Genomic DNA, 18,347 nt, shown 5'->3' with positions numbered 1-18,347 from the left:
TTCTTACCCACCTCTCCTTGTGGCCCAAGGCAGGTTACAACATCACGAAAACACACAATCAACTGAAAACATTCTACAAAGTCCACATACTAAAACAGTTTAAGACAAAATGCCATAAATGACAAAACTATTACTACAAATTGTAAATTGTAGCATTGGGAACAGTAAGGCCTTTCCTGAGAATTTTGGGTCTGGTAAACCCTGCATTCCTTGTTCTCCCTGCAAATAGCACGAAGACTTAGCATTAAGTTTCACAAAAGGTTGCATGTACTGGGACACAGGACAGTACAGATTCTTCAATTATTTAGGTCATTTTGTTTGAATGCAGAGTTGATTCTACCGTCCGCTAAGCTTGGATTTTGGTGTACCCATATGCCTTCTTAGCAATCATATAGACAATAAACATGTACAGCAGTAACAGATGTTTTGCAAGACATCTTATTCCTTTTAATACCTTGGCTTACTGTCACTTACATATGGAATCCCTAAATGACATGTTGTCATGTCAGGAAAACAATCCTTGTGGTTTTGTTTGTGAGTTTGGGCATTGACAATATTTCTTGGGATCAGTGTTTCCTAACATAGCCCTATAAACTGATGTGCAGATGTTCCAGTCATGAGACAGGCTTAAGCAATGGAAAATAGTATTCTGTTTTTGGTTCCAAATCTTCCAAAACCACACTGGGCTTTAGGAGCACAAGGAGTGCTATATTTCTGATATATGTTTAATTCAGTGAAGATTGAGGGAATTTTGACTGACAGCAAACAAAGTACAATTTTATTCTGAAATCTGGATCTTTCAGTCTCACACTCTAGTCTTGAGCTTGTTTACAATCAGAATTTTCTTGTCTTCAGTTCATTTCTCCTAATTATTTATAAATAACAATCCAAAAATGTTTGTGCTGTGAATCTGAGGTTCTATTTTAAGAAATCGAAATGGTGTCAGTCAGAAAAGTTAGTCTTCTTAATCTCTCAGGCTGTGTGGACATGCTGTCTGTGACTCTGAGAGCTCTAGGCCCTCAAAATAACTTTTCCGATATTTGGAGAGGTCTGAACTTTTCCAGCATGAGGGATATACTCTTGATTTCAAAAATAAAACCAAGACTAGTTTTTATTTTTAAAATCAAGGGGCAATGAACTGTAAGTGTACTTGGAATTGAAACAAACAATATAGAAGAACTATTTATTCTGTCAGACTGGAAGGTCATCACATTCTATCATGGTGACCTCAAATGGTGTTTGAACAAGGAACTTCATTTACTCTGACTCTAGAAACAGTTGAATGCAACCTTTGTTTCTAGGTGTTTGTGCCCATATTTTACTGTCATTCAGCCAAAACAGCCAAGCACTTGTCCACTACAATAATTCAGAAATCAGTTGCTAGACATCTGCAGGAAAAGGGCTTAAGGTCCAACATCTTCAAATGGAGCTATGATTTCTCTCAAAAAAGGCCATTCTCAAGTCAGGCAGTACTCCAACTGAAGAATTTCTGAGGTGCCAAATATTGGGTTTCTAGACTACTAGAGATCTTGGTTTTGTACTTCTTAGAAGAGGTTCTCGAGGCAAATCTTCATATGACTAAGAAAGGTTTTGTAGTGGTGCCTTCCTATTATCCGACAGTTCCGGTTATCTGACATTCAGCCCGCCCGTTTAAGTCGGATAACCAGAACTCTACTGTACTTTATTTTACTACATCCAAATAAATGAGTTTGAAAGCTGTCAACTCAGTTCTGTCAACCAAATAGATTACAAAAATTAGGCCTCCTAAAGCAGTAAAAGAAATTGTCCATGGCACAACTGCATTATGAAAGGGAGAAGGGGCATTTCCAAAATATTTTTGAGTATTTAGTTTCTTACTTCCTTGTATAGACACTCCAGAAGAACCCTGTGGACCTGGCAGACTTTTTTGTCCTATAACACCCAGTCTTTAAAATGCCAGAAATTAAAATTGGAGAATTGGGGCTCAGAGAGAGAATAGTTTAAGATTATATTGAGAAAGAGGACAAAACTTCATAGATCAAGGAAAAGTTTTATGTAGCAACAGTTGGGGGCTTCTATATCAGAGGTGCTACAGATCTGGTCTGTGTTTTAATCCAAACTTTTAAAGGGATAAACCAAGATGCTGAATCTATGGTGGAGTTAGGCTTTGGCATCTTGGACAACTCTTTTAAAGTCTAGATTAAAACTAGATGCAGATTAATCATCCCAACTAATACGGAAGCAGGCATGTACACTGAAGTTGGCAGAAGATAAGCAGATGGATCTACTGATCAATTTTAGGGTGATTTCTAGTATACCAGTGATATTTGCTTTCAAATTGTTGGACAACTGATGCAAAAAAAAAGACACATCTAATTAGTGGATCCCCACAATCTAGTAAAATACAAAAGTAATTCCAAGCAGATTCTAGTATGCTTTTACTTGTCAATTCAGCTCAGGTCAAGGGGAATCACTTGGAGGTATGTCAGTATAGGCATTTTGCTATAGATGTAACCCCTATCATCTTGACCTAGAGGGGATCATAGAACTGTCAAAAATGGGGGAAAGCCCAGTTATAGTTCTGAATACAAACTAACCAGAGTGCTTTTCAGTTGCTTTTAAATTAATGGTAATCAAGTACAAGTTGTTCTTGACCATAGTGCGAACTATGTAACTAGTCATTTCAGATTTTAAAATTGTCAATTTTAATTGTTAGATACCAACACCTTTTGTCTTAAAATAAATGTTTTGTCTCTATTTTTCCCAATTATGTACTTTTGGGTGGGGTATTTTTAGCAGGTTGGCCATTTGAGACTAATTGTAATTGGCTCTCTTTAAAACTAGAGTGTTAACACATTGAAATGATTATTTTGCTAAGTTAATGATATACTTTTCTCTCAACTGTTTCTACATAGTGACAGATATCATAAATCAAATGCCTGGGGATTGTTCATGCTAATAAAAAAACAGATATTAATTCCTCATGCATACTAATAAATCAATACCTACATAACAAAAATTTGCTTAGGATACCTTTAATAATCGGATAATATACTCTAACAGGATTTTAGTATGCCTGTGTTTTGTTTCTAAGATTGTTCTGTTTATTTTATTAATTTGTTTTTTCTTTACTGTTGCTTTGCAATATTACTTTAAATTTTATCTTGTCTTAAGTACATATTTGAAAAAGCAAAGCAAACTAATATGAGTAAATACATAAATAATTATAATGAATTAAATTTTATCTGCCATGTAGCTATATGTATATTGTGCTTCCCCCTTCCTGAGATAATGAAAGAGACTTCTCACAGAGTATAATATCAGCTTTTGTTGTTGTTTATTCGTTCAGTCACTTCCAGCTCTTTGTGACCTCATGGACCAGCCTACGCCAGTCATCCTTTTCTGTTTTAGTCATTGCTGTATGAGTTTAACATTGGTCTTCTGACTGTCCAGGAAATGCTGCCTTTATTTGCCTCTTTCCATGAATAAGTGTGAAAATCGAGCAGCCACTGCATAAAGGGTTAATATAGAGATTGTCTTAGTCCGGCCTCTTAACTTCTAAATGTTTGTTCATATTTTATGTACCATTTTGCTAGATAAAAAAAGAGATGTTGCATTAGGACAGACAGTATTCTGGCAGAATGTCAGAAAAACTGTTACTATCTAGAACTGATATTTGCAAATGTAACAGTGGATCTGAACTCCACCTTGTGGCTTTCAGAAGCACTTGTTTAAATCAAGGTTAATCCTTAAAAGTCAAATGAATCTTGGTTGATTTTATTGAAATATTTATATTTTATCATGATATGTTAGGAAGTCAGTCCCATTTTTATCTGTAACCTTTTCAAAATCATAATTATGGTGAAATCAACATTAACCAAGGCAACCTGGTTTTTATGAGGCTACTCAGGTAACTGGCTAAAAAAATCCTTAGTAAATGACTACAAGAGGAATTTTGCCTTATGTACAGAGCACTCCTACAGATGTATATTTAAAAATAAACTGTACAGGGTTCCACGAGGCTTACTGTTACACAGGTATTGTATAGGAGCATAGCTGTCAGTCTAAACATTTTGTGACAACCATGAGAACATTGCCTGCTACTCTAGGAACAACTCAAGCATCTCCCAGATTGCACCTGAATATTATTAAGCGTTTAGAGCAACAGCATCATTTTTGGCTCATAATTTTAAATGTTCATACTTGTGCTGGAATTGAACTATTAACCTGATTTAAGCACACTTATAGCAAATGGCATCATGGAATTTGGGGGTGGGGAGATCATGCGCCATTTTCTCAGATGGAAATAGTTATCACCTCACTAAATGGTGTGAAAACAAAGGTTTTTTGTATGATGACAATAACTACCATAATACGACCAATCCACATTATTGTTCAGATACACATCTGGCTTATAAAAATTAACAAAACCTCTGAACCTTGACCTACCAATGGAAATACATTAAATTACTTTTATCCGAAATATTTTATCATCTTAAAAGTTGACTTCTATACTTTTTTTCTTTCCCTATTATTTAATATTAGACCTGTTTTTCCGGTTCTGCTGCCTTTTAACTCAAACCACATTTATTTTTATTAGTGTGAAGGTAAATCCACTGACATTTTGTCACACATAATCTGAAATTGAACTACTTTTGTAAAAGAAAAAAAGCTCCCTTTTGCTCTAGAAATGAATAAAAAGTTTGATTTTACAGTAGAGTTCCAGTTATCCGACCTTGGCTTATCCGACAGTCTGAGTTATCCGACAGGACATGGAGGGTCTTACACTGTATTTGAAAAAGTTAATTTTTAATTGTATAAAATGCATAAGGTTATGGGTGAACTACAACTCACATCATGCCAAGTAACCCCAAGAAACTCCATTAATGCATATTTAAAGGACTTTCTGGTCCTTCTCTTCATGCTGGCCAAGCGTGCAGCCCTTAGCTACGCCCACCAGGATGACAAGGCATGGGGGAAAGGGAATGAAGCAGGTGCTCCTGGGAGGGGGGGCTCTCCTTTTCTTCTTGCCCCCCTCCCCAATTGTTAATCCCCTCCCAAAAGCTTGCAAACCTCTCCCCAAAGAGAGAGATAGCCCCACACACTTTCTTGGTGCACCTTTGGTAAAAGGATGGTGCATGGCTTCCAGATGGAAGAAAGAAACAGGAGGGATCCAGAAGGGGATGAGGTCACCAAGATTTTGGCTGAGGGCTTCCCAAGGATCCAAGGGAAGGAGCTCCTGGCCGGGGGGGGGGGGGTGCTTTGGTGTCCATCTCCGCAGCCATTGCTGCAACCCAAGGATGGAGCAAGGGACCAGCTTCTCTTCTTGGTGGGGCTCCCTATCCGCGTTGCGAGGAAAACCCAGGCTGGAGAGGCCAAGAAGGAAGGCAGAGGAGGAAAGAAGGGAAGGCGCCCTTTGGGGATGGTATGAAGCTCCCACTAGGGCTGAGTCAGTCAGGCAGGCCAGGAGGGAAGGGAAATGGGGAGAAGAGGAAGGATGAAGTGGGATTGGGAAGGAGGCCCTTTTTTTAGCCCCTAGAAAAAGAGGTGCATGTATTGAATATCCCTCATTATCCGTCATTTTTGTTTATCCCACATTCTGCCCGCCCGTTTTTGTTGGATAAGCGAGACTCTACTGTATTGGCTGTTTTGACTAAAATTGTCAATCTGCATTTCTCAAGCAACACATGAGGGGGCTATATTGAATGATTCTTATTATCCGATACCTAATGTTTTAAGTCATTAGAACCTTCTGAGCTTATTTATTTATTGTGTCTGAACTGAACTGAGGGTACAAGTTGTAATGTATTTGAAAACACAAAGTTTAAAAAACACAACAACAACATTATACTAATTATACTAAATGTCCTTTGACAAGTATCTGGCCACTTGAAGTGCCTCTGGTGCTGTAAGAAGGTCCTCCATAGTGCACATGGCAGGGCTCAGACTACATTGTAATAGGCAGTCTGTGGTTTGGAAAGAGTAGCAGTAATAGGGTTAAGTCATTTTCAAGGACCCAAAGTTCCTTATCTTATGCACCTATCTCAATTTCTCTCAGATGTAAATCAATGCTCTCACTTCAAGAGAAATAGCATTAGCTTAATTTGGTAGTAAGTTAACACCCATAGACCTTTCCCACTTTCAGTGGATATTTACGACAAAACTTGAGATTGTTTCTTTAGCCAATGGTGTCTTTATTTTTAAATCAGAATTGCCATCTGATGCAAACATAAATTCACTATCAGTTTAGCGCTTGACAGTTCATTCTTCAAAGCACTGTCTATAAGATAACAATTAGGAATACAAGGTAGAAAACAAACTTAGCATTTCTGTTCGTAAAATAATAATGTAGTCTTTATTTGTAATGTGAAAGTTACTAAATTCCAGTCAAATTCTGCCTATCTTCTACATTCTCAGAGATAAGTATAAACTCCATGATTCTTTGTTGTAAAAACTTGTTTTAAATCTCTGAACTGTTGGCACTTCCAAACTTTCAGTTAGACATTCCACCCATTCAAATTCCTGGGCAACAGATCCCTTATCTGTTGCTTATATTTCAGATGCACTTTTGTATCTCATGCTTCTATGTATACTCTACTACTTACTTAGCATTCCAATTTGTCAACCTTTCAGCATTAAGTCACTGAAGTCACCTGTCCATTATTTGGAATAGTGCAGCAAGGTTTTCAAAGTGATGCCTCTTAGATTTTATTTCCCTACCTATTCCTAGTTTTAAGCAGTAGTTCTTACTATGAATTCTCAAATATTTAACAATTTTAACAAATATGTAATAAGAATGTTTTGGCAATCTACTGGTCCCATGCCACTATTTTTTTTTGTTTTAGAATACTGTTTTTAATACGATTATGCGATGCACAGTAGCATGTACTGGACAGTCAACAAATGGAAAAATAATTCAGGAAATTTGATCAGAAATCTTCATTAAAGATTTGATAAACACTTATCATAGTCAATGTATTTCCACTCTAAAGGAAAAAAATAAATTGAAAAATTCCAAATGAAGGCTACATTATAAAAGCAGTAAATTCAATCCTGTTTCCTTTCAAAAAACAGGACTAGCTTTGGGAAACTTAGTATTTTGAATTGTTTCTATTATGCTTTTAATTCACTTCCCCAGACACTTCTACTACTGATTTCAAAACTTTGGTGCCTACCATTTAAATTGTACATTCTTCTTAATCTGACATATTTAGGTGATATTTCCAAACTATAAGATAGCCAGGTTTCTACAGGAGTGCTGCCTATTGAACAAAATTGTTCTTCATAACTTCTTGATATTTTCTATGCATCATTTCAAAATGAAAACAAAGCAAACTGAATAGGAGCGTTGTATCTTGTCATGTATTTACAGAGACATCTCGCCAAGTTGTAATTTGACATTAAATGCTCACCCACTGAGAAGTTTTTGACTTTATAAGAGATGGGTATTTTTCTATATCACCAATGCGACATAATTTAGATTCACAAAACCCAATGATATCCTAGGCACATCAGATTATCCCAAATGCATTTTAATCCTTGTTTTCAAATGAGATTCTTGGATAGGTTTTTCATTCTTGGGCAGTTCTTCATTAAATATACAATTGTTCGCTTTGTTAGCATGAAAGGCATCACTTAGTACCATAGGGATAGTATTCTGAAAAGTCATGGATAATTTTCAGAGCTTCATTATATAATGCAAGATCTGAAACAGAGCAGAAAAAGAAGTTCACTAGTGCAAATAGAAATACACCACAATGCTAACTACATTCCTATCATTTTTTAAAAAAGATTCAAAGTAAGTCTATGGATTTATAATTATAAATAATGTGTGTAGATGAATATCTCTTTACAGCAAAGTCAAAACATATTTCCGTAAGAAGAATGTCTTTTGAACTGTTTATTTTGTGAGGCCTTGTGGTTTGATAAAAATAAAATATGGTTAGCCTAAATACCTTAGAGTAGAGGTCCTCAAACTTTTTAAGCAGGATGCCAGTCCCTCACTACAGTTTGCAAAAAATGAACAAATTCCTATGCACACTGTACATATCTTATTTGTAGTTCAAAAGAAAATGAAAGAACAACACAATAATTTAACTAATATCCACTTACTAGTATTTCAATGGGAAGTGTTTGGCTGATGAGATGGTGAAGTTAATTAGGACTGTTGTTGTGTGCCTTCAAGTCATTTCAAACTTAGGGCAACCCTAAACCTAAAGTATAGGTTGGGGGCCGGGTAAATGAACTTGGAGGGCATGAACACGCCTTATTAAAAAGTTCAGGCATCACTAAAGATATATTTTGCAAAACAGAAACAAAGTAATTCACTTACCAAATGAATTTTTATCTTCTCTGAATTGAGTGTACGTCTCACACAGAACGTTTACTTGTTTTGTAACTCTTCCTACTACTTCAATGACTCCAGAAATCTCTTCTTCTAGCTGCCAGTGCAAATCAAGCAGTTATTATTTGGAACTTTAGAAGCACCTTCAACATCCTCAGTAATCTACTTTCTCAGTAATGTTGTCCTTTTTTCTTTTCTTTTTGCACAAACTCAACAGTCATTGTAAAACAACACAAGTGATGTCTTACTTGCAGAAAGACCCAGTGAAAGTGTTCATTGTAATTTTTTAAAAGCTTAAGACCAGACTACAAAACATTTGAAAATTTGCTTGATTATTTAGGCCTATTTAATTCTTCATAAAGTGTTGCACTTATTTTGAAGATTAGCACAGACCAGATTTAACATTTCTAATTTAACACAATGATGTTGTCAAGCTGCATTAATTCTATAGTACAGATCTGGCATTGGCTAACTTTGGCCCTCTGGTTGGTTTGGACTTCAACTCCCACAATTCCTAACTGCCGGCTAATTTGCCCATGCCTGGTCTAGATGCATCCATCTTGCTGTGAGTTTTCTGGGCTGTATGGCCATGTTCCAGAAGCATTCTCTCCTGACATTTCTACCATATCTATGGCAGGCATTCTCAGAGGCTGTGCGGTATATTGGAAATATGGCAAGGTTTATATATCTGTGGAAGGTCCAAGGCCTGGCTGATTCCTGCTTGTGGGAATCCTTTGTTGGGAGGTGTTAGCTGGCCCTGAATGTTTACTGTCTGGAGTGTTCTTCTTTATTTACTGTTCTTATTTTAGGATTTTTTTTAATTACTGGTAACCAGATTTTGTTCATTTTCATGGTTTCCTCCTTTCTATTTAAATGATTTCAATCAGAGCCAGCTAAAACCTCCCAACAAAGGATTCCCCCAGGCAGGAATCAGCTAGGCCTTGAAACTCCAAGGTTTTTCAATACTAATCAAGGTGATGAATTGCAAAATTCACACTTGCCTCCAGCAGACAGGAGTTCTTTCTCCCACCCTGGACATTCCACATATATGTAAGCCTCCCTTGCCTAGTTTCCAATGTACCTCACAACTTCTGAGGATGCCAGCTATAGATGTGAGCGAAACGTCAAGTGAGAATGCTTCTGGAACATGACCATACTGCCCGGAAAACTCACAGCAACCCTGTGATTCCGGCCATGAAAGCCTTCGACAAAGAACCATTACATTCCACTTCCAAAATTAATATCCAGATACTTAACACCCTACAAAAATGCTTAAGAGAAAGGAACATAAGGCCTCCCAAAGGAAACTCAGACTTACAGGTGTGCTCATCTCAATGGTTGCTTTTTTGTCTTCTCCATCAGTCAGGAAGAAGTATTTCCCAGTTGGATGGATCTGCAAAGATTTTAAAACATTTCATTTTCAGAATAATCTTACCTGGGCTGGGCTATAGCACAGCTGGTAAATCACCAGCAGTAATAACATCTGCCAACCAAAAGATGGCCAAGTTCAAAGCCCGGTCGGAGTGAGCACTCAACTGTCAAGCCCAGCTCCCTATTTACCCAAGCAGTTCGAAAACAGCTTATAAACTGTAAGTAGAGAAATTAGCTACCACAAATTGCGGGGCAGGTATTTTACGACACCATAAATAACAAGGCCAGAAAAGCGGTGACTGAGAGGAAGGTGGAAGGAAGTAGTCCCGATGGCTCTTTGTCATAGAGAATGGAGCAACAGCACCCTCTGTGACTGAATCTGAGCGCAACCTCAACCTCCAAGGCACCAAAAAACTTGACTTCAAGACTACATACCTCCTCCTGTCTGTCTTGTTCTGTCCTGACCTGTCTCCAAACGGCATTGAATGTTTGCCATTTATGTGTACTGTGATCCGCCCTGTGTCCCCTTGGGGAGACAGGGCGAAGTATAAATAAAGTGTTATTATTACAGCAGAGTCTCGCTTATCCAACATTCTGGATTATCCAACGCAATCTGCCTCCAGCCCGGATCCACAGCTGTTTCTCTAGGCAGCAACGCACAACCATCTGTTTACTTTGTTTGGAAGAAATTCTCATTGAACGTGTACCCCTGAAGCCTACATACATTGAGACTAATATCAGACTGAGATATTTTCTGTTTGAGAGCAGTTGCCCCTTTTTCATTTTGTTTGGTACTACTGTGTTGAGAGTTGTATTGGGGATTGTGTTTGTTTAGATACCTTGAAAGTATTCTGGGATATTGTTTAGTAGCAACGCACAGCAAGCCAACGCGCCCAACAACAACACAAGTGCTGCCATGCTCTCAAACAAGTGGCAGACTTGTTGTAAAACATGATGTTTTGGTGCTTAATTTGTAAAAGCATAACATAATTTGACGTTTAATGGGCTTTTCCTTAATCCCTCCTTATTATTGCACATTTTCACTTATCCAATGTTATAAATGCCGCTAATAAATAATAATAATAATTAATAAATAAGTGAGACTTTACTGTATTATTATTACCTCTGAATAGGTTTTTAAAAAATAACCCTGGACACAACACATAAATAACATAAATACAGAGATATTTTTCATCTAATCTAGAAAAAGATTATGTGTTCATCATCACGCACCTAAGGCGGGTATGGGCAAACTTGGTCCATCCAGGTGTTTTGGACTTCAAAAAGGATTTCAGCTTAAGCGGCTGAGGGGGGAAAGGAAGGGGCCTGAAGATGTTAGGAATTGTGGGAATTGAAGTCCAAAACACCTGGAGGGACCAAGTTTGACCTAAGCAGCTTTGAGCTACATCAGTAATAGAGGCTGAGTATTCCTTATCCGAAAGTATTGGGGCCACAAGTATTTGAGGTTTCTTTTCTTTACCTTGTCCAGATGCCCCACGAAACAAACGGGCTTCCCGATGAATTGGGCCAACTGACTCGCGGCCACGCGAACCTTGGGCCCGCCCAGCACGTCCGCCATTATCAGGAGCCTTTCCTAAGTCTTTGGCGGGAAACCTGTCCTCCTTTCCGCTTCCCTCGAGCAGCGCAGGCCAGTTGCCACGGCAACCACGGAAGTTGACTGGCCGGAGGCTAAGGTGCGCACGCGCGGAAACAAGAGGGGCGTTCTGTCCCCAGGTTGTGTCCTGTGCGGAGAAAAGCGGCTGCCGAAAGTCAAAGCGCCTATGAGCAGGCAGATAACCCCGCCCACCCAACTGAGCCGCTTCAGAAGCCTTGGTGCGCATGCGCACACATCGTTGGTGTTGATGTTCTCAGTCTTAAGCGAGATTGATTGCTCATTGTGTACAGCGCACTGGGTTTGGACTTCAGCTCCCACAATTCCTAACAGCCAGTCCAAAACACCTGGAGGGCCCAAGTTTGCGCAGGCCTGGTCCAAAGTGTAAGGTAAAGATAAAGGTTTTCCCCTGACATTAAGTCTAGTCATGTCCGACTCTGAGGGTTGGTGCTCATCTCCTTTTCTAAGCCGTAAAGCCGACGTTCGTAGACACCTCCAAGGTCATGTGGCCGGCATGACTATATGGAGTGCCATTACCTTCCCACAGAAGCAGTACCTATTGATCTACTCACATTTGCATGTTTTCGAACTGCTAGCTTGGCAGGCGCTGGGGCTGACAGCAGGAGCTCACCCCCACTCCCTGGATTCAAACCTGCCAACCTTTCGGTCAGCAAGTTCAGCAGCTCAGCAGTTTAATCTGCTGTGCCACCGGGGGCTCCTTCCATAATATTAGGCCTGTTTTAATAGTAGCTCTCAAGCAACCAGGAACTACATTTATCTGGCATCTATCAATCCCCATGGGTGTTGGTTAACTGAGGGTGTTTCCAGACTAGGCTTAAACCCGCTTCGGAGTGGGTTTAAGTCCCGACACTTCCCCCAAACATGTGGGCTTTCCCGGATGTGTATTCCCATGTCATCCCAAAAACTTTTGGGATGGCGTTGGGCCACCCAACCCCTCCTCCAAAGTCTTAACATAAAATAAAAAAACTTGCCAAGTTGCCATGAGGCTGCTCCAGGGGTAGCTAAATAATTTGGGACAAAGCAGGGTTTACCTGCTTTGTCTCAAATTATTCCTCTTTTACCTGAGGCGTTGTTTGGACGCCTCAGGTAAAAGTCTGCATTTTGGGCCCTGTCTGGAAGGACCCCGAGAGTCTACTGTAATTCAGTATAAGGAGTTCAAGATTAAAATGTTCCTTTGAAGGCCAGCAATAACCATGGGGTGGAGCCCCCAGTGGCGTAGTGGATTAAAGCCTTGTGACTTGAAGGTTGGGTTGCTGATCTGAAAGCTACCAGGTTCGAATCCCACCCGGGCAGGGCGTGGATGAGCTCCCTCTATCAGCTCCAGCTCCATGCGGGGACATGAGAGAAGCCTCCCACAAGGATGATAAAAACATCAAAACATCTGGGCGTCCCCTGGGCAACGTCCTTGCAGACGGCCAATTCTCTCACACCAGAAGCGACTTGCAGTTTCTCAAGTTGCTCCTTACACACACACACAAAAAAACCATGGGGTATATGTTGGGTCACACATAAGATTTTTTTTTATCTCGAGGTACTGTGCTGTAGTTAAATACTGTGGAAGTATTTAACAGTCCTGAAGTGGGCCATGTAGATCCAGTTGTGGAATTTGCAGAAGTTCTGTTTAATCCATTAGGTATCATAATGCCTCTGGAAAAGGATGGGAACCATGACTGTGCTACTGAGGGAGAGCTAATGGACCCAAGCTGAATGATGGAAGTTAAGGAAAACATGAGAAGATTGTGCACATTTTTTTAAAACTGCAAAGTAATGGCAGGCACACACATTCATCCTTAATGAAGCTCTATGTGCATAAGCATCTTTCTATGAATATTACTCAATCAGGAATCACATGCACAGGAAGAATGTTAACCTAAAATCTGAATGGACTTTTGTCCCAAGCAAGCATGCAAACATAGGTTTGCAACTTGAGCATATTAGCAAATAGTGCCACCCCATACCAACAGTACATTCAGTGGGACATAAATCTGCATTATAAACTGCAAAGCTTTATATGTTTCAATGGTCATGAAACTAATCAAAGCTATTGCATATTTTCGTCCGCTTTACAACAGAGGTGCTATAAGCATTTATAGCTATAGTGCTATAAGCATTTCTGATACCATGTACGAGATTAACTGATGTTCTTTAAACCTTTTGGATGTTTGAACAATGGAGTCAGCATTTATTCATGTTTGATCTGATGTTCATTATGTGTAGCATTTCCAAATAAGACCAATAAAATAGCACATCTTTAGAAGATCCATTTAATGGCTGCTGATCAATTTTCCCATGTACAGTACTTTTTGTGTAGAGGCAGGGTTTCAAGGGAAAATGTAGTATGAAAAAATATATTTATGTACATCTTTCAGTGCTAATTCTAATTGAATTCCCCTGTAATTCACTGTGATGCTTTGCTAGCTACTCTTTTCTAAAAGAGCCCTGAGATACAAGAACATATGAAGTAAGCTTTAACACATATTCCTGCAAATACTGGTCCTTATTCAGGAGAATCTTGTTGACAAGCAGATATTCCTGATGCCAACATAAGCTTTATTGAATTGTATCAATGACTCTTGATGTGCAGAATGCAAATGCTGGGCCATCTACTGTTCTCTGCCTATCTTTAATTGCAGCTCCTATACATGCATTAAAGGTCAGAAAGCAGCAATTAATGCAGAAGATTTTGGACTGTAAGTCTCATAATTCCTTCCCCCTGGAGCTGCTGCCTAGGGCTATTGAGAGTTGCACTTCAATATCTGGTGGAGCAAAAGCTGCTCACTTTGGTTTAGACCAGTGGTTTCTAACCGGTGGGCTGCACAACCTAAAATAAGGTCCACTAAATATGCGGGGAAATTCAACTCTAGATTATTAAATATGTTTTTCTGTGGGTGAGCAGATGGAGACTACTGGATGGCATATGTTCTGTATCAGAAACTAGAGCTGAAGTAGTCTATCCAATGTGATTTTCTGAATCAGCACCCCGCTGGCTTAGACCATCCTTGGCTACTACATGTAGACATACCTATAAAACTCCATCCACACACTTGCACCTATATATATATAGAGAGAGAGATTTTGCATTAAGAGCTTCAATTACTGTTTCTCTCAGCAGTATATGGTCTAATCAGAAAGGCTGCTTCATCTTTCAGTGAAGGAATAAACACCCCCTTTTAAGACCCCTGGCCACTGGTCAGTAATCTGATGTATTTTTTCATTTGCTGGTCTTACAGTGCTTACCAGTTTCAGGTATTACTTGTGGAGAATGGAGGCACCTAGAGAATATTTTCATTTCCAAATAATAATAATGCCATATTCTAACTTGCTCATATTTCTGAAAGACTGGCATAGGCAGTACTACATTTTAACAATAAGCATGGAATTATCGTCTGCAGTGAAGCTATTAGCTATGAAGATAAACATGTTCTACTAAATCTATGGAATGCATTGTAAAAATCAGTAGGTGTGGTACAAATGTAGCACTTGTAACAACACAACATTTGGAATTATTCTAGTATTCTTGGACAAACTCTAGAAATGACTTCACTTTCTTCTGGAAGCTCGAATTGTCTGTAAGTAGAGAACAGAACAGAAATTATATGTTACCTAAGAAAAGTACATCTACTAAATTTGCAGATTTTCATAACAGAATGTACTACTCCATGTTATGTTGCTGTAACTATTAATATCTTCCTGGCAGAGCTTTATGTAAACAATCTTAAACTTTTTTATGGAAAAGAGAGATAAAATTATTTTAAATTAATAACATTGAAAAATACACAACTTTCTAAAAATACAGTAGAGTCTCACTTATCCAAGCTAAACGGGCCGGCAGAAGCTTGGATAAGCGAATATCTTGTATAATAAGGAGGGATTAAGGAAAAGCCTATTAAACATCAAATTAGGTTATGATTTTACAAATTAAGCATCAAAACATCATGTTTTACAACAAATTTGACAGAAAAAGCAGTTCAATACGGAGTAATGTTATGTTGTAATTACTGTATTTACGAATTTAGCACCAAAATATCACGATATATTGAAAACATTGACTACAAAAATGGCTTGGATAATCCAGAAACTTGGATAAACGAGGCTTGGATAAGTGAGACTCCACTGTACCACAGTTGCAGTCATGTTACAGGTAGTATAAACCTTTATATAACAAATCTGCTATTATTACAAGATAATAATTCCGTATTAGAGAGCTTGCTATTAACATGACCTACTTGGTTATCCTTGTGCACAGGCTGCCCGGCATTCCCATTCTGTCTGAAACCTATTTTGGTTGCCACCACAGCCTCCATACCAAAACCGGGCACATGAATTTGAATCTTTGGAATAATACCACTTCACTTCATAATTTTGACAATCTCCAATTTTCAGTGGTTCCAGACACTTGGAATCTGAAAAGGAAATAGCAAAACATTTTTCAGATGAGATATGGTTGATGTTTAAAAAGCACTCTGTTTTTGGCCTTATCTGCAACAGCAAATGAGGTTGATTGCAGTGTACATGCAACCACACCTTTAAAAAGTATCACTGAGCTTTTGGGCAAAGACTGAAATTACTGTCAAAGTTGACCTCGGGGGGGGGGGGGGGGGGCTGACGGCCAAAATTATGGATATTTATATGATTCATGGATAAGTCAAGGGTTATGAGCCAGCACTGCCATTAGCCACCATTGTTGCCATTTTTCTGTCCAAGCATTCAAAAAAGCCATTCACCACTACTCAAAAAATGAGAGGGTTGCTTCTTTGATAAAAGTTACTGTATAGTATTAACTCTTTATCAGAATGGAACCATTCCCCTCTCTACATAAACTAGCAAAAGGCAAGGACATAGTCTAACCCAGGATGCACAAATCATTTCTATTCTCTTGGTGCTCCTTTGAGGGAAAGCACCAAAGAACCATTGTTGCCATTTTCCACCTGATAGTCCTCCTGCTCTATTTAGTGAGGCCATATCTCATAACTACCACATTAACTAGAAGTTACCATGCCTTTCCCTTTCCAGCATTAGATCCCTGGCAATACCTATTGCTCTGTGAAGCTGTGCACTTGCTGTGTCCGGTTGCAGACCTCTAGTTAAATCAGATGAGACAGAAGTCTCTGGACTCGGTGTACTGAATTCCAGATATTCTTTTTGGTCATAAACAGAAGGGATGACAGGTTTCCTGCGACTATCAGGAACATGTTTAGGAGCAGCTGTGGTACCATACTGATCCCAGTCAACACGTGATGCTATTCTCTCATCAGGTATCCTTGGACGGTGTACCTACCAAAAGAAAGATAAGTAAATATTCAAATGCCAGTGGTAAAACAAATAACAGGATCAAAACTGAGGATTTCTGCCTGTAAAACACAGGCTGTGCCAGTAATCTATGGGTTCCCATCTCTATATAAATAGTGTTCTATAGAAATACTTACAGGTTCAGTTACTTCTGGTTTTTGTGGAAGGATGTCTGTCTCTGGAGTACCAGCTATGGCAAACCGACCAGTGTTTTCACGTCTTGTTTCAGATCCAGGAGAAAGTGAACTGAGCACTTCGGTGATATACACACTGAAATCATTCTCACAAATTTGTTTGAATACTTTATTCTCAAGAGCTGGAAGATGTATAGAAAGACAAATCAGTTAGCTGGGAATGAAGACAAAACAGGGATTTAGCTAAGTTAGATGGAAGGGTGGCAGATCTTTTGGTTTAAATACAAATCAAACAATTCGGAAATGTTTCTTTTTTTTAAAGGACAACTCACAGAATATTCTAGCCAGCATTGTAACCACTATCTAAAATATTTCAGAAAATCTTACCTTGTAGTGTTATAAAATCATCTATTTGGTAGACATGTTCAATGTCTGGATCCGAAGCAATGAGATCCATTTCTTTCCGAAAACTGTCAAAATTGGGATCACTTTTTTGAACCACTCCAATTACGAATATTTCTATGTTGCTTGCATGGGCATCCTTCACAACCACCTCCAAAGTGTTGGGATCGCGCCGATCTGCTTGCCCATCTGTTATTACGATGGCCACTTTTCTCACCCCTGGTCGGGCAGACTTGAATATATTGGTGGCATTGCTGATTGCAGTAGCAGTGTATGTACCTTCTCCTAAGTACTGCATCACATCTATGGCACCTTTAAGGCTTTCCTTGTTAGGATACTGTTGCAGGGTAGACACCACATCAACTTTGTGGCTGAAATTGATGATGCCAACACGGGCTGTTGCTTGGTTAACTGTGACAGCGTCAATCACTGTTTTTACAAACCTTTTGATCCTGTCGAAGTTCTCAGGCCCAACACTTTCAGAGCTGTCAATCACAAATACTAGCTCTAAAGGATTTTCTTTGCATTTAACACCACAACCTGAAAGTAAATTGTAGATAGTTTTACAACCCTTTAAGCAATAAGTATTTTGTATTTTGTTCTACGGTTGTACTGACTCACTGATTCAATTATTGAATTGTGGAACAGCACATAATACTGGTCTGAAAGGAGCTGCACTCACTCAATGACACTTTGTTTTTGGACTAAATCCAAGACACTGGAAATGACATCTAAAGCCTCTCAACTGTTGCACTCCTCGGCGGTCTAATTGGTCCCAATGTTGGTTTCTCCTGCATATAGTTTTAGACTACCTTTATTCCATATAGGATTCTCCACCATGCAAGGGAGTATAAACACACTATTGTGGAACTTTTTATAGGGTAATAATAGTGTCCCTTCAGATAATAGTTTATATTCCCTGCCAGTGCAGGGAATAGGTAAGGCTAAAGGTTTCCCCTGATGTTAAGTCCAGTCATGTCTGACTCTGGGGTGTGGTGCTCATCTCCATTTCTAAGCCAAAGAGCCGGCGTTGTCCGCAGACACCTCCAAGGTCATGTGGCCGGCATGACTGCATGGAGCGCCGTTACCTTCCCGCCAGAGCGGTACCTATTGATCTACTCACATTTGCATGTTTTCGAACTGCTAGGTTGGCAGGAGCTGGAGCTAACAGCGGCCGCTCACGCCGCTCCCGGGG

General features: G+C 39.2%; 2 protein-coding genes across 3 annotated transcripts in view; both read right to left on the bottom strand.

Moving 5' to 3' along the window:
* Positions 1-6,149: 6,149 nt before the first annotated feature.
* On the bottom strand, positions 6,150-11,426 carry rpa3 (replication protein A3). Its single transcript, XM_003221993.4, has 4 exons — positions 11,175-11,426; positions 9,642-9,716; positions 8,312-8,420; positions 6,150-7,684 (listed from the first exon to the last, which is right to left on the bottom strand). Exons 1-4 carry the CDS (start codon positions 11,271-11,273, stop codon positions 7,611-7,613), a joined length of 357 nt encoding a protein of 118 aa, XP_003222041.1. The 5' UTR covers positions 11,274-11,426; the 3' UTR covers positions 6,150-7,610.
* Positions 11,427-13,577: 2,151 nt separating this feature from the next.
* Positions 13,578-18,347, bottom strand: part of col28a1 (collagen type XXVIII alpha 1 chain) — a 59,393-nt gene continuing 54,623 nt past the window's right edge. The window contains exons 32-36 of one of the 2 annotated variants that reach the window (XM_062983681.1): positions 17,138-17,692; positions 16,754-16,932; positions 16,322-16,601; positions 15,554-15,730; positions 13,578-14,894 (exon numbers count right to left, since the gene is read on the bottom strand). In XM_062983681.1, coding sequence (XP_062839751.1) covers positions 15,558-15,730; positions 16,322-16,601; positions 16,754-16,932; positions 17,138-17,692 — 1,187 coding nt within the window. In that variant the 3' untranslated portion in view covers positions 13,578-14,894; positions 15,554-15,557. The remainder of the gene's footprint in view (positions 14,895-15,553; positions 15,731-16,321; positions 16,602-16,753; positions 16,933-17,137; positions 17,693-18,347) is intronic. The other variant, XM_062983682.1, reaches the window with a different exon arrangement.

Source organism: Anolis carolinensis, chromosome 6, assembly GCF_035594765.1.
Source record: "Anolis carolinensis isolate JA03-04 chromosome 6, rAnoCar3.1.pri, whole genome shotgun sequence".
In the NCBI taxonomy this organism is placed as follows: domain Eukaryota; kingdom Metazoa; phylum Chordata; class Lepidosauria; order Squamata; family Dactyloidae; genus Anolis; species Anolis carolinensis.
This window is presented reverse-complemented; position numbering and strand designations above follow the sequence as displayed.

Excerpts from the sequence above, each read along its gene's own strand:
- rpa3 (XM_003221993.4), bottom strand. The coding sequence starts at position 11,273 with ATGGCGGACGTGCTGGGCGGGCCCAAGGTTCGCGTGGCCGCGAGTCAG. Across the intron at positions 9,717-11,174 it reads TCGTGGGGCATCTGGACAAG|ATCCATCCAACTGGGAAATA; the intron begins GTAAAGAAAAGA and ends AAATCTTTGCAG. Across the intron at positions 8,421-9,641 it reads CCATTGAGATGAGCACACCT|CTAGAAGAAGAGATTTCTGG; the intron begins GTAAGTCTGAGT and ends TTGCACTGGCAG.